A 16,033-nucleotide genomic window follows, 5' to 3' on the forward strand; every position below is an offset into this window, starting at 1 on the left:
TTCCTTTTCCTGCATTCTTTTAGATCTTCACCTTGTATTCGACTCTACTTCCTCTCTCCCTCTTGAAGGCCACTGTTCTACCCAGCTCTGAGCTTACTGCCGGATCCTACGCTCCTACCTCTGTTCTTTAGACCTTCGGTTTTACCAGTTGCCTTCTGAGAGACTGGTGCTTTCCAACATGGGAAGAGCAAAAATGTTCTCTTCATAAAATTCCATGACACACTCAGTAGAATTATGGTTTGTATCTTGTACAAAGTGCTGCCAGATGGCCCTCTCCTACTTCCACCTCCTTGCTTCCACAAAACAACATACACTGCAGGCCCCATTATGATTTTCAAAGTACACGAGATGCTTTCACATATATTACATTATTTCAGTAGAAGGGTGAGCATTGTCATTCCCTCTGCTCTACAAGGAGATTCAAAAAGATAAGTAATAATATGCCCAAGATCATGCAGCTTGCAAGGGGTAGATTTGGGATTTGAACCTACAAAGCCTATACCAATCTGTCCTCTTTCTGTACTACTTCCTTTTTTCTCTAATGCAAAGTGGTTATGGACTTCCTCTTTAAAAACTCACTGTGTGTAAGCTAAATGTTTATGGCTTTAGTTGTTTGCTTTCACAGAAGTGTCTCTGTCTCTCTGAAAACTAGCTGTAGCTGGTTATCAACACTTGGAGCCCTGAGAAGGTAAATAAAAGATGAAATTTACTGCAAAATTCTGGCATAATTTTTTCTCTGTTTATCAAGATTTGAGGCATAGGTATTTGTGTCTGATAAAAGGGAATTCTCAGAGCCCATACCAGAATTATTCCCAAAGTGCCTTGGACCAACATGCTTATCTGTTCCTATAATTGGGTGTGTTAGCGAGATACTCCAGTAATATTCCACATGCCATCACCCTTCACAGGTATGGATTCTACTAAAATCGTGCTTGCCCAGAGGCTATAGTTATTGCTTTGCACAATGAAAACTGTGTTTTTCAATGTGTGTAATAAAAGTCAAAACTAAAAGTGGTGCATGGAGAAATACTTCATGAACTGGAGAATGCAACATAACATAACACAGTGACTCAGAACCTGTGTGCATCTGACCCCCGTGTCTCCCTAAAGGGGTCCAATCAAATGACATAGATAGTACGATAGCCTTTCTGGTGCCCTCTTCTGCCCAGGGCCGAAATGACAGAAGATACAGTTTTGTATTCTGGACGGTTGCTTGCTTCGTAACTTAAAAAAAAAAGAAAAAAAAAATTTTACTCTTGGGCTGAAACCAGGTTTTCCAAGTTTTGGTTCATAATAAGTAGTTTTTAAACATTTAAAAATAGGGGTGTGTAATAAAATGCTGAGAGACTCTCTGGAGATTGCTGCTGCTGGCACTTCTCTAATAGAAAGCATACGCCATTAAGCTAACATTTTGTTCTTTGACTGAAGAAGAAAACAAAGCTGTTAAAAGCTGGTAGGCTCAATTCCAATAGCAATAGCACTAATATCTTTCAAGTCACTCCTAACCATAGCTAATTAGAGGTTTATGAGGGATGGCCCTTCCTGAAGGGTCACTTCAGGTTATGTAGCCCACAGCTTTGCTGTTGACTGTTGGCGACAATGGATTTGTGAAGAATTTCAGCTCGAAGTGATTTTTTTTTTTCCTTTTGCTGCTGTGTCTCTTATTTTGACTGGCTGAGGTCAGGCTGGACAATGAGGCCCCAAATCAAAGACAGTGCCAGGTTGTTGCTGGAGATCTACACTGACAGATTGTTGAAAACTTATTAGTCTGACGTTTTAACAGCCTGCAATGGGATGGAAATGTGCTCTTTCACTGGAAAAACTTAGAAAGGAAAACATGAGCTCGAGCTGAAATCGGCCCCAGTTCCAAATTTGCCATCCTCTGGCACCAGAGTGCCAAGGGCCGCCACAGTGTTTAGAGATTAAGGCCCGACTATGCCACCCACATGGTAGTTGGGAATCCGGCCACTGTGAAGTAGGAGACCATGAAATCGCACCCTCTGGGAGCTGGGGAAATTGTGATGTGCTCAATACTAGGTGCTAATGGCTTCGGCAGTAGCAGAAGTTGGCCCCCTGTGGGATTTCAACTGTGTCATTAGGGGTTGTTCTTGTGGCCATAGCCATTAGTGTAATAATCCACAAAGAAAAAATAAGGAACACCTCAGTCTTGGTACCCATCCTAAGGTAGAAATGGACAAAAAGATCGCAGACGATACTGTTGATGAGAGATAGCTGGTACCATTGTATTGTACTTATTTGTTATAGTGCTAAAAGAATTCATTAAGCATCCCTGCTCTTGAAAAGCAAACCCAGCCTCTCTAGCACAGCCCATAATTTCTGTTTTCTTTTTCTTTTTCTTTTCTTTTTTTTCCAAATCGCTATCGGCCCCCAATTTCCTCCAGTCTCAACTGTAACTATCTCTTTGATTAAACCCTCTGCCCTGACTCACCACAGCTTTGCTCCTCAGCAGCTGCTTGAATGATCTTAAAAGGGTTTCTGGACTTTGCGCAGGCAACTTTCTCTGCCTGATGGGCCCTCTCTTTTGCCAGTCAACTCCTTCCTATCCTCCAGACAGGCCTGTGGTCATCTCTTTTTGGAAGTCTTCTCTAATAGCCCAAGGCAGTGTTGCGTGCCCACCATTGAGGGTGGCCATAGCCTTCTATGTTTTGGTTTCAGACCAAGCTATAAACTTCCTGAGGACAGGACTCAGATGAAATCTCACTTTATTTTGTATCCATAATCACGGTACAGTGCCTGCACAGAGTAGGCATGATGAATATTAATGATGTCTTCTTAAATGTCCATTTATTCACTCATTTGATAGACGTTAATGGAGTTCCAAGCTTCCAGGCCCTGAGAGAATTTAGGGAGTTTAGTCTCTTAACAGAGGCTATCTTTCTATGATCTACAGACCAAAAATTTTTCTCTCTAAGCCTATCTTCTGGGGGTCTGACTTTGATTAGTATCATTCAGTTGTTTGTTGGAAAATGTGAGATGGGAAGTCACCAAGATATTTTTAAATCCCTTCTCAATGTCAGGTTTCCCCTTTAATCATCCCATTGTAGCTCATATTACATGATTGTATCTTATGGCAGCATTTCCTGGTGTGTATACATAAATCTCCAGGGGGGGAAAATCTCTTCTTGCACTACCCCAGATAATCTCAAATTTTAAGTATATCCCATGTAATTGCAGTAAAGAATTACTTATTCATTCACTTAATGAATATTGGGAGTGCCCATTATGTATTAGTCATCATGCTAGATACTTGGGGGTTCAGCAGTGATCAAATAAAACAGATGCATCAGCATACAGGCATTTGCCTTGTTTACTAAGACCCTCACTAGAGAAATCCTTGCACGGCAAACTTACAGAACTGAAGCACTTAGAGACAGAGTGAGGGTGAGTGTGAAGGCAGCCTGTCCTGAATAAAGCCCTGCCCAATCCAACTCGCTCATGGCACAGATGAGATGCACTTCACTTTCCATCAAATAGTGACCATAGTCAGCACTTTTTCAGCTTGGCCATCCAAGCTGAAAAATTAAACTCAGTCTTAATTTTTTTTCCCCAAAATGAGTATATGTCAGGGGCTTGTTTTGTTTTGTTTCGCTTTAAAGCTCTATCAAGCACAGTCATGGAGATGTTGGGTTTTTCTGCATTCCTACAGTAGCATCCAACATTTAGTCACTAGCAACATGGGTGTCGAGAGGCAGCTGTGCCAACAGCTTTCTAATCTTTGGGACTCTGCCATGGTTGTATGTCCTTGACGTCACCAACTTCAGTGATGCCTCTTGCTTCTCCACTTTCCCAACTGTGTCCTTCATAAGCCAATTTTGCATTTTTGTCTGAGAGTCATTCCTGGAGGCCCATTCTATAGCCTGAACTTCCAGTGATTTTATAAGCACCTAATTCCATGTATTAAATTCCTTTCTGCTTTAAAAAAAAAAAAAAGGAAAGAAAATAAAAGGAAAGCTATAAACATGTGATGGAAATAATCAAAGAATCACAGTCTATTAATTATTTGCTGATAACATTTCATTTTGCATTACCTACTTGCAAAAACCAGTTATTGTCTCAGCTGACACTGAGACAAACCTCCAGGCAACAAGGATTTCTGTTTCGGGTTTTGTTCCCTAATGTTTCCTCCCATCCAAAGATATCCAGACACCTGCCCTAAAAAGATTAGTTGCTGGAGGCCTGCTGAGATACTAATGAATGCAAGTGATAGCAAATATTCAGAAAAGTAAAACAAAATATGAAAGCTTATTCGAAGCAGAAAAAGCATTAACTGGTTGCAGAAAGCTAGAAGTGCTGTTAACTGAACAATGTGTGAACTTCTCACTGTCTTTAATGTGTTTTGCTTCTTTCAAATATAACAGGTACTATTACTAATGTTTGAATATTATTGTCATTTCAGATATAATTTTTATTAAGTAATAGAGGTTTGCTAAATACTTTAGTGTGATTTTTAAAATTAAACCTGATATCAATTTTTCACAACTAATTTTATGATGAAAGTAATAAAAAATACAGTTTATTTAGGAGAAATATATTTTATTGCACATTTTGCTGGAACATATGATTTAGTTCATGGAAATTAAATATTTTAATTAAAAGTACTAAGAGAGATGGGGTATTTTATAAAATCCATCTAGTTCTTCCTAAAATGTGCAAATTTTAGATTTAATATAGAAAATTCTTAATAAATAAGAATTAGCAATCAGCTTTTGAAATATTTTGACTTTTGAAATCAGAAGTATTTCTTCAATTTTAATCCTAAATAATAATATGAAAATTAAAATATAATTTTAACAAATGAGTTAGGTTTATTTTGTATTTTTGTGTTATGGTCTCATCTACAGTAATTTCAATCAGTATATTCTTGTTCTTAATGAATTAAAAACTAAATTTGCAGTGATACTATGACGTAAATAGTATTACCTTGTTTTACAAATGAAAAAAAAAAACCAAGTTTTGCAAAACTAAATAAGTTCCTCATGGTAGTAAAGTAGGTAAGTGGAGGCAGCAACAGAACTTGAATTTGGATCAGTCTAATCCAAAGCCTTCACTCTAATAGGTGGCAACTCATGCAAATAGTTACTGGCTAATGGAAGAGAGAAGGGGATGTAAATAGACACAGTCTACTTGGCCAAGGCAATGAAGACACCAACAGTAGCCATTATTTAGGAGTCTATATATAATGGTCAAGCATCAGGGAAGCTGTCAGCTTCGATTCTTTCACTCATTAGAGAAGAGTATTTTAGTAGTACTCTCTATGCCACAATTTTCTGCTCTCTTAAAAGAGAGTATTGAGCGTATGAGATGGCCTATATACAGCACTTAGAAGAGTGCTTAGCCTATAGTATGAGCTAAATAAATGTTAGCTAGTCCACACTAGCTATTGCAGGCATGGTATGTATATGGCATCAGAGTTACAATAATGAGGCATGTTAGGAACACTACAGTGAAAGTGGTTTGATTCTTCATGGGTGATAGTCGTTGCACACGCGAGTTCATGTGCAGCATGTATGTGCTATGGGAGGAGCACATGAGAGCCAGGGGCATCACTCTGTCTCTAACAGGGTGCCAGCCCCTAGGCCCTATTATTTGGGGGCTGTGTTGCCTGGGAAATGGGCACAAAGAAGGAGATTTGGTCTCAGTATTTCAGACACAGAAGATAAAACAAAGATGGAGATCCTAAGGAGAGATAAGATTCTGAGAATTAGACAGAAGCCTGGTGACAGAACCAGGTCAAAGTCAGGGTCATCCAGTAGCAGGTGCTGGGATGGGGAGTCCCAGCATGCATGACCAGGCACAGCAGCAAGGGAGGAAGGCTGTATCACCTGAGAACCCAACAGGGCATGAGACCTTCCCCTATGGCAGATCCTGCAGTTTCCTGAGACTTGGGCAACATGGCTTAACCCAACTAACCCTGTAAACTGATTCATCACCCGAGGTTGTATTGCAAGCAAATGTTTGGCAGCCAAGTCCCCATAGACACTGATATCAATGAGAAACTGCACTGGAAAGACTGTTTTTTGTTTTTTTTCCAAGTCCTGAGAACAATCCCATTCCCTTCTGAGCATAGCTTTAAAATCTGTTACTATCATCAGGTAATTTTACAAAGCAGGACAATTAATGAGCTAATTAAAAGTGTCTCAGGCATTTCCCAGACAGCCAGAGAAATGAAGACAAGGAAAAGGACTGTCTCACAATCCTCAGGGTCATCAGAAGGGCCACCATGCTTGCCCTTCTTGCTCGATCATTAGCGATCATTAGTTTATGTGGTCAGTGAACCCTAGCCGGCCATGACTGTCAAGGAACGCATGTTCCATGCGAATTTCAGAAACTTCTCCTGGTTTTGTTTATGTTCAGGAAAGAGAGCAAACACCCCCTCCCCCCCCCCCCGTGGCATCACCCCCACCCATACTCATCTGCCTTTCGAGGGACATATATAAGGCTGCCATTGGGCTTTGGCAGCTGTAGGAAGTTATGCATTCTCCACACATCATCTCCTGCAAGCCCCTCAAGGAAAGAAGGAAATCTCTTGCTTCCTACCACATATGTGGGCTTTGTCATTAACAAAGAGAAAGGGAGCAGTCCAGAATTCTGTCCTCCTAGGACCCAGAATATGAATTGACAGAACTTCCTAGCACTTTGTTTTGCCAAGAAGTTGAAAACATTTTAGAAACCTCTGATCTTTCATTTAAAAAGAATTACCAACTCTTTCAGGTCATAAAAATACCACTTTAAAAAGCAGGTAATGCTTTTTAAATGCGGGAAATGGATGTTAGCAATTTGAAAGAGTTTAACTTCTGCCAAAGCACAAACAAAACAGGAACTAACAGTAGGATCAGACGCCATGACCATTAATCCTCACGTTTGCTCTCTGATCCCACTTTGTGGCATATATTAGCATCCCATGTTACTTACAAAGGAATAAAGCATGAAGAGATTAAAAGGCATGATAAATATTGTATGATACTTAGGTCAGCAGAGTAACCTGTAAAAAGCTAACAATACTCTCTGTTTAGTATTCAATGCCCTCTTGCAACCTTTGCGTGCATCCAGTCACCCTCCCCTACAATCCATTCTCTTGACTCACCCAAGCAGCTTGCTTCCTTTTCATGGCCCTGCGCCCATTTCCCATCTCTCTGTGCACAGGATAGGCCATTCCAGAAAAGGGGTTGATTTGAATAGAATTGAGTCATTCTTTTCCCCTCAACCTGCCCCTCTTTATATCAGAGGATTTCTTAATTATAGGTGAAGAATGTGAGTTCTTACATCCAGGAATAGTTTTCCCCAGAAATTGCTTTGTCTTATATGAAGTGTAGGTACAGTTGACCCTTGACCAAGTGGGGATTAGGGTGCTGAGGCCCTGCCCAGTCAAAAAATCTGCATATAGCTTAAGTCTGTCCTGAGCATATGGGAATCTCCAACTGCCGATGGAAAATACTACAATAAAGATTGACAGAAGTGAAATTAAACGAGTAAACAGTGAAAGAAAGAGGAAAATGGGCAAATATAGCAAGTCCTCAATCTTCCTAGGACAAGGAAATAAGTGGTGACACAGTTATTGGGAAAGGCAGTCCAACCTGGCATTAAATGGCCTCTGTTAGCCCAAGGGAGATGGGTGCCAGGAATCAGTAGGCAAAGATCATTCTTATATTCAGAGCGTTGCGTATGGAGGCAATTCTTTCTTATTATGAAATATTTGGAACATAGAAAACAGCTTAGAGAATAATTTAAAGAACAAACCATTACAGTAGTTTTCCTCCGCCCCCTCACCCACAGTTTCGATTTCTACAGTTTCAGTTATCCACGGTCAACCATAGTCTGAAAATGTAAATGGAAAATTCCAGAAATAATTCATAAGTTTTAAATTGCGTGCCATTCTGAGTAAGCATGATGAAATCTGCCGCCTGGTGAGAGGGACATGAATCATCCCTTTGTCCAACGTATCCAATCTGTATACGCCTGTTAGTCACTTAGGCATCTTCATGATTAGATCAACTGTCTCAGTATTGCAGTGCTTGTGTTCAACTAACCTTCATTTTACTTAATAATGGCCCCAAAGCACAAGAGCAATGATGCTGGCAACTCAGATATGCCAAAGAAAAGCTGTAAAATGCTCCCTTTAAGTAAAAAGGTGAAAGTTTTCTACTTAATAAGGAAAGAAAAAAAATTGTATGCTGAGATTGCTAAGATCTATGGTAAGAGCGAATTTTCCATCCATGAAATTGTGAGGAAGGAAAAACAATTATGCTGATTTGCTAAGAGAGAGAGAGAGCAGAGACCACATTATATAACTTGTATTACAGTATATTGTCATAACTATTCCATTTTATCATTAGTTATTAATCTCTTACTGTGCCTAATTTATAAGTTAAACTACCATAGGTAAGTATGTGTAGGAAAAAACCGTAGTATATATTGGATTCAGTACTGTCTATGGTTTCAGGTATCCAATGGGGGTCTTAAAATGTATTTCCCATGGATAAGGGTGGACTAATGTATAGAAAAATTTGGTAACCCCTGTATGCCTTCCAACATTTTATTACTCTGTATATTTTCCCTCTACCCTGAATTTGATATTCATTATTTATTTCCTGTTTTTTATGTTTTTTCTGTAAATTAATGTATCCATAAACAATATGTACTATTTTTAGATATTTTCAACTTCATAAAAAATGGAGATAGTTTTTTCTTAACATTGTTTTTATACGATGTAAACATTAAACCTGGTTTATATGATTTGAACATTCTATATTTTATAAGATTTGAACATTATACAATTTGAATATTTATATGTGCCTGTTATATATATGTTTTTACAGTGAATGTAGCCCTAATTCATTCATTTTAGCCGCCATGTAGTATTCCAAAATATGAATAACATTATTTATCTATTTTATAGCTGGGCACTAAAGTTATATGTGAAAGTTTTTCTGGTTATCAGTCTAGAATATGACTTGCTATCTAAAATGCATATTTCAACTTAGTGAGGTTGAAATCTGGAAATAAGCAAGTAGAAATCTAATAAAATTTTGCCAATTTTTCTTTAAAATGATTCTATCATTTCATATTCTAACCCACGTGTGAGAGTATTCATTTCTCTACATTTTTTAATTCACTTATTATTGCCAGATTTCTATGTTTTGCCACACTGATGAGTTCAAACTAGGCCTCATTTTATCTTTAATTTGCTGGTTCCTAATTATTAGTATGATTGATTGAATATATTCTGAGTTTATTGACCATTCAGGTTTCTCTTCCATGAATTGTTTGTTCATGTCCTTTATCCATTTTTCTATTTGTTATTTTCTTGCTTATTTGGAGAATTTCTTTATATATTCAGGTACTAACCATTTGTCAATCATATACATAAATGTGGTCAATTCTTAAATAATTGAGTTTATTTCTGGAGTTTGCCTTGCACAAAACTTTTAACAAGCAAGTTAAAACTAAGACATAGATAATAAAATTGAGGTTTCCATGTGTCTGTGGGTTCAGGAAAAGCACATATGAGTGTCCCTTTTTCAATTTTTCCTTATTTGCCCCCGTCCTCCCCCCCGTTCCGCCCGCTGAGTTCAGAGGGTTAAGTATAGGCCACCGAGCTTTGTGTTTGATAATGTTTGCGTTTGAATTCAGAGCAGGTAATTTAGAATAATTTTGGTGCTGTGTAAGGGCCAATTCTGAGAGAGATTAACCACATATTGTTAGATCTAATAGGTTGAATATCTTCCGCTGAAATAGAAACCATTAGACACGGAATGCATCTCTGGTGGTGACTCCTCATAAAAGCACACAGAATGGCTTCGAGGCAGAGGCATGAGGCATGCAGGAACAATCTACTCCAACTTAGTCTCAAATATTTTACTGCCAGGAAAGTCTCTACTCATGACATAAGTTCCTAGACTCAGGTAACCAAGGAAAACATGAGGAGTGGAATAATGTCTTGATAATGTCAGGTTGCATGGACATGTTGCCTTGGGAAGCCTGGTATGAAACCTTAAAATAATTATGGCTTTCTTTTTCTTTCAGAGGTGTGGTGAACTCTTGTTTGAAAGCCCTGATCAGAATGTCAAATGTGTTTGCATGCTAGGTAAGAAAGCTTCTCATTTTAGATATGTTAAGCATGTTGATGTCATGTGGATTTATTGTTGTTCTGTTGCCTTATTTACTGTCTCTCGTTCCATATTGCAGAGGCTTCTAGGATTTTTGTAGGTTTATACACATCTATAACACGTTTATATGTGGAATATTTGATGAAAAAAATGTTTTGATTTTAGTACCTGTAAGTCATGAACCATGCTTCTGAGGCTTTCAGAATTTTTCTTGGCTCCTCAGCATAACGTAAAATCGGGTGCATTGTATTCAGGAAACAGTGATGAAAAAGTAAGAAGAATCACATTGTAATTCTTAAACTAGAAATGATAAGCTAATTAAGTAAATTATTAAGAATTTACATCACACCACAAAGCCCTTACTTACAATGCCGGGAAAATACATATTCTAACTAATCTGAAGTCAGCACAGTTACCCACACTACATTTGTAATAAAATCGCAGCATCAGGATGAATAATCATTTGTACTTGTGGGACGATATATCATCAGTGCCTTTCACAAACTCTTTATAATACCCATTTCCCCGAAAATAAGACCTAGCCAGACAATCAGCTCTAATGCATCTATTACTATCTTCATTTCACAGATAAAAAGATTGAGGTAAATGATTGAATGATATCGGTACCTTAATATCACTAAAATATGATTACTTTTTAAATTTTATTTATTTTTTTAATTAAAGTTTATTGGGGTGACGATTGTTAGTAAAGTTACATAGATTTCAGGTGTACAATTCTGTAATACATCATCTATATATCACATTGTGTGTTCACCACCCAGAGTCAGTTCTTCCATCACCACATATTTGACCCCGTTTGCCCTCATCTATGACCCCTTTCCCCCCTTATCCTATGGTAACCACTAAATTATTGTCTGTGTCTATGAGTTTTTGTTTCTTCATTTGTTTGTCTTGTTCCTTTGTTATTTTCAATTTTATATACCAAATATCACTGAAATCATATGGTCTCTATTTTTTCTGTCTGATTTATTTTGCTTAGCATTATAATCTCAAGATCCATCCATGTTGTCCCAAATGGTACTATTTCATCTTATGGCAGAATAGTATTCCATTGTGTATACATACTACAACTTCTTTATCCAATCATCTATTGAAGGACACTGTGGTTGTTTCCATGTCTTGGCCACTGTAAATAAAGCTGCAGTGAACATCAGAGCACATACATCTTTACAGATAAATGTTTTCAGATTTTTTGGGTAGATACCCAAGAGAGGGTTTGCTGGGTCATATAGTAATTCTATTTTTAATTTTGGCGGAATCTTCACACTGCCTTCCATAGCGGCTGCACCAATCTGCATTCCCACCAACAGTGTATGAGGGTTCCTTTTTCTCCACAGCCTCTCCAACACTTGTTATTATTTGTCTTGTTGATGATAGCCACTCTAATTGGTGTGAAGTGATATTTCATTGTGGTTTTTATTTGCATTTCTCTGATGATTAGTGATGTTGAGGATTTTTTCATATGTCTATTGGTGTATACCCTCTTTGGAGAAATGTCTATTTAGGTCCTCTGCCCATTTTTTAATTGGATTGTTTGGCTTTTTTGCTGTTGAGTTGTATGAGTTCCTTATATATTTTGGATATTAGCGCCTTATCAGAGGTGTTGTTTGCAAAAATCTTCTCCCATTCATTTGGTTGCGTCTTTATTTTGTCGATGGTTTCTTTTGCTGTACAGAAGCAATAAACTTCATAGAAGAAAACATAGGCTTTCTAAACTTATGGACCTTGGGTTCAAAGAGGATTTTATGATTTTGAGTTCAAAGGCAAGGGAAGTAGAAACTAAAATAAATGAATGGGACTATATCAAACTAAAATATTATTTGATTATAACTTTTACCTGATCTAGTAACTTGAATGGATTTTTAATTCATGACAGTTTTAAACACATGCGCACATCATTTATTTTGACTAAATTGTGCCTTGTCCTGGTTCCAATGTGATTTGACTGATTAGTTTATAGCTAGAACAAGGACAGCAAGAAACTGTCTACTATTGCTTGTAGACTTGACTTAAACTGGGTAAGATCAATCATCTTTCCATCTCTTATAGGCTATCTGATACGGTTTGTATAGCTGCCACAACATTCCTAGCCGCCAAATGAATCTGCCAAATTGCACAAAATTTCAAAGTTAGAAATATATTTTTATAAATCAGTGTATTAGATTTCTATTTTTTTAGTGATATAGAACTAAATGATATAAAGGAACAGTGAGTATGGAATTTTTTTTTATTAGTTTGAGGACATGAGAAAATAGGAAGAATAATTGTATATTTTACCTTTAAAAATAGATAAGTAAATATTTATTGGTTGTCAAAGATAGTACTATTTCCGGTGAGCTTAAGTTACTCATATAGTGAAAATTCTGCCCTCAGGAAGCTTACATTTAAAAAGGCTTAGATTTTTTTCTACTATTCTTTTTAAGAAGAGTACTACAAATTTTAATTGAAACATTTACAAAGTCCTTTGAAATCTTAGATAAAAGAAAATACCAAAATAAAGTTATTATGGATATGAATACACATGGGTCAACCCACCATTAGCATGTGTCTACCTGAAGGAAACCGAAAGGCTGCCATTTCACAGAGCAAGATGATAAGAAAAGAAGTGAAGTTGAATGGTTTCTTTCCTTAGAACACGCAAGAAAAATTCAACTTCTGAACACGGAACTCACTAAAACTGAGACCACATCTTGTAAGAAAGGGCATCTATATTAACACAACAACAACAAAGCACCACTTCACCATAGTTTGTGGCTACCTTCTAGAGGAACCTGTGATCATGCCCTTATTACTTCCTAAAGCGTTTCTTGGGAAAACTTTGTATCTCCAACAGTAAAGGATAAGGATTCTCTGATATTTTAAGGGACTGTTAAGTTTTCTAAGAGTTGCCAACCATAAATGTACTTTGCATTTTTGCAAGTAATGTTATAACATTGTATAAATCAAAATTTCCAAACAAGAAAATATGTAAAGTCTGCATTTCCAAAACTTCACCTCTGATTCCATGCCACCCCAGTAGTGAGATCTGTAATGGAGGCCAACCTGAAATATCTACAGCTTTAAATTGTCAAGCTCTTGTGTCACCCACCCACACCCTCCTGAGATCGATCCCAGCACTGCCACTCACATTCCAGGCTTGGGTGCCTGCCGGGATCCCAGCTGTGCTCCGGTTTTAGCACAGTTGAGATAGAATAGGAAAGAGGGTCACAACCAGGGACACCATTTGCGGTTTTCTTCTCTACCACTGCTCTGTCCCCAGATCATTCTGAAAAACACAATTTTTGTATTTGAGTTGTCTACCTCACGACTTCCATGAATAAGCCATCCTCACCAAAGTCATGTTCCTGGCTCATTACATTAAATGAGACATTAGTGTAAAATTTACCTTGAATTACTCTGAAGCACTGAATCAATGAAGTTTTAAGTGGGAGCAAACTTCTGTCACACATGAGTTTTATGGGGAATCATTTCTGGGTTCAGGGGAATAGTTTGTGTTGGGTATGAAGGTAAATAAAGATGTACTGCAGAGCTGGCTACACTGAATATTAACTATTTATTCTTTAAAATTCCCCCAGAGAAGACAAATGTGGACAATCAAGTTAAGCACCAAATTATAATAAATGTTGCTTTCTTCTTTCCTTCGTCTTTAGGGCATATGTTTAAAACTCCTACCTCCTTAAGTCCTTCCTATTTTTAAATTTCGTTATAATATTTCCCTCAAGTTGACCTCAGAAGTTTCTGTAACTATATCAAAGGATATATAACTGTATACCAAGACTCATACCTTAATTAGATGTAATGAACGGATACCAAAGGAAAAAGGAAGTGGAAGAGATATTATCTCTCATTGTACAATTAATGTATGAAGTATAGTGGTTACTAAAAGGATTTTATTTTTCAAATATAATGAAACTTGTTGGGTACAAACAGCCAAGAGTATTTAAAGAAATTAACATAAAATGATCAATGTTGAGTCACTTCTTAATTCATTTACTAGCCTCCCTCTGTAAAATGATAAATCCTGGGAAAAGCAACTTTCAAAAAAGAAAATTCCCAGTCAGAATTGGTGCCTCTTACAACTCCTTCTTTCTCTTTATTGTTAGAATAAAATTATTTTAAATAGTAAGCATTAATTTTTAATTTATGATATTTTGCTGGCTCTATTTCTTCGTATTCTTTATCAGTATTCAATTTTTTTTCAAATTTGAAAATTCCAGCGGCCCTGCTTTTGTTTCATGTGTGCTTCCTTTCATGCTGATCGATGTCCTAGCATTTGGATGTAAAGTATGCACTTTCTTACCTACCATGGCTCAGAAGGGGAGTGTTCATATTGTCAGCTTTCTGGTCGAAGTTTGCTATAAATCATTTAAAGGGATTGCCAGTTTTCAAAGCAATAGAATACCATAAAATCAATATTTTATTAACGTCCAAAATGAACGTAGACTTGCTTTTTGTCTCTGAAAAATTAACTCTGTACTCAGAAGTTGCTTCATCTTTTAGGCTCTAATTTATAGTTTTTCTGCAAAATAAAGATTAAAAATATTTATTCTTCCTATCCCAGGGATTGTTATCGTAATAGAATGAGGTGTTCTGTGAGAAGACATTGCCTGTTATAATGCCCTGATAAACAATAATAAACAAAAAACTGAATAATAGATTATTTATTAATGATATTAATAGTGTTTAGAAAAGCAATAAAAAAGCCAAAGCATTACATAAATGTGAGGGCAACTTTTAAAAACGTTACATATATTCTTCAAAATTGTGCAGTGCCTCAAAGGCTATTATCCAATATGCATTCAACAGATATACATCAAAATCTTTCCACGTACTTGCAAGGTACCGTGCTAGCCAATGGGAAGGCAAAGACCAATGAGGCACATATCCTGCCCTCAAAGGGTTTACAGTCCAGGAAGAGATTCAAGCCCTGAACACCAAAATCTGCAATGGCAGCTTGATAATGAGAAATGACAAAAAAGAAATAAAGATAAGGTTTGTTGGAGAGAGTGCATACAGCTGGGATATGAAGACATGAATTTTGATATGCAGAAGCTGAGAAAAGGGCAGCACTCTAGGTGGATACATGACCATGTTCAAAAGCCCAGTTATGAAAAAGCTGGGGAGTGGAGGTGGCAGTGTTTCAGGCCACAAGGATGATGAAAGGATAAATTGGAAAGAAATGTGAGGCTTTATTGTACACAGTTTGACTGTTATCACTGGCTCTAAAAAGAACAGAAGTATCAGATAAAAGAGAGTTCTGGTCTCTTTTATTTAGTTAGAGAGTATTTCTCTTAGTTATAGAGAATTGTAAAATACTCTATAAAATGGTTTCCACTGGGCAGTATTAAGTACAGCTGTTCACCAGATACTTGTGAAATTAAATAATTTTTAACTCAATATTCCTTTGAACCCAGTGACCTAAATTCTAGGTTTGATGTATTTTTTTAAAATATATTAATTTTTGTCTTTTCCCCTTCATATCAAATATTATATTTTATTTAAGAAGTAAAACAGTATTGCCATTTTTTCACTAGAGAAAATTGATATTTTTTTTTTTTACTTTTTTATTAGATGAACTTTGTCATCAAATAAAATGGAAAGTTTTTTTAGTTAATGTTTTGCTTTCATCACCAGCATCAGCTTGTGATTTTCATATGTGGATAATTTGAGGTCTATGAATTTTTCTTAAGAATGAATTCAGAATCTGTTTTAAGGCAAAATAATATGTGGTATCACAGTAGGTCACTGTGGTGTAGTAGAAAGAACAGAGCATTTAAAGACCTGATAGTTGCTAAAAACTGTGGGACCAGAGGGCAATCACTTAAGGGTTGTCGATTTCAGTTTACTCTTCCCTAAGTGCAATAATAATCAATAATAACAATATT

At 36.9% G+C, this 16,033-nt stretch overlaps 1 protein-coding gene across 3 annotated transcripts in view; it reads left to right on the forward strand.

The window, feature by feature from the left end:
• The window catches only part of PDE7B (phosphodiesterase 7B), a 386,530-nt gene that overhangs the window by 177,494 nt on the left and 193,003 nt on the right, over nt 1-16,033 (forward strand). For 2 of the 3 annotated variants that reach the window (XM_033102909.1, XM_033102908.1), the window contains exon 2: nt 10,045-10,105. In XM_033102909.1, coding sequence (XP_032958800.1) covers nt 10,099-10,105 — 7 coding nt within the window. In that variant the 5' untranslated portion in view covers nt 10,045-10,098. Of the gene's footprint in view, nt 1-10,044; nt 10,106-16,033 lie in introns of those variants that run through there. The other variant, XM_033102906.1, reaches the window with a different exon arrangement.

Source organism: Rhinolophus ferrumequinum, chromosome 3 (genome assembly GCF_004115265.2).
Source record: "Rhinolophus ferrumequinum isolate MPI-CBG mRhiFer1 chromosome 3, mRhiFer1_v1.p, whole genome shotgun sequence".
NCBI lineage: Eukaryota > Metazoa > Chordata > Mammalia > Chiroptera > Rhinolophidae > Rhinolophus > Rhinolophus ferrumequinum.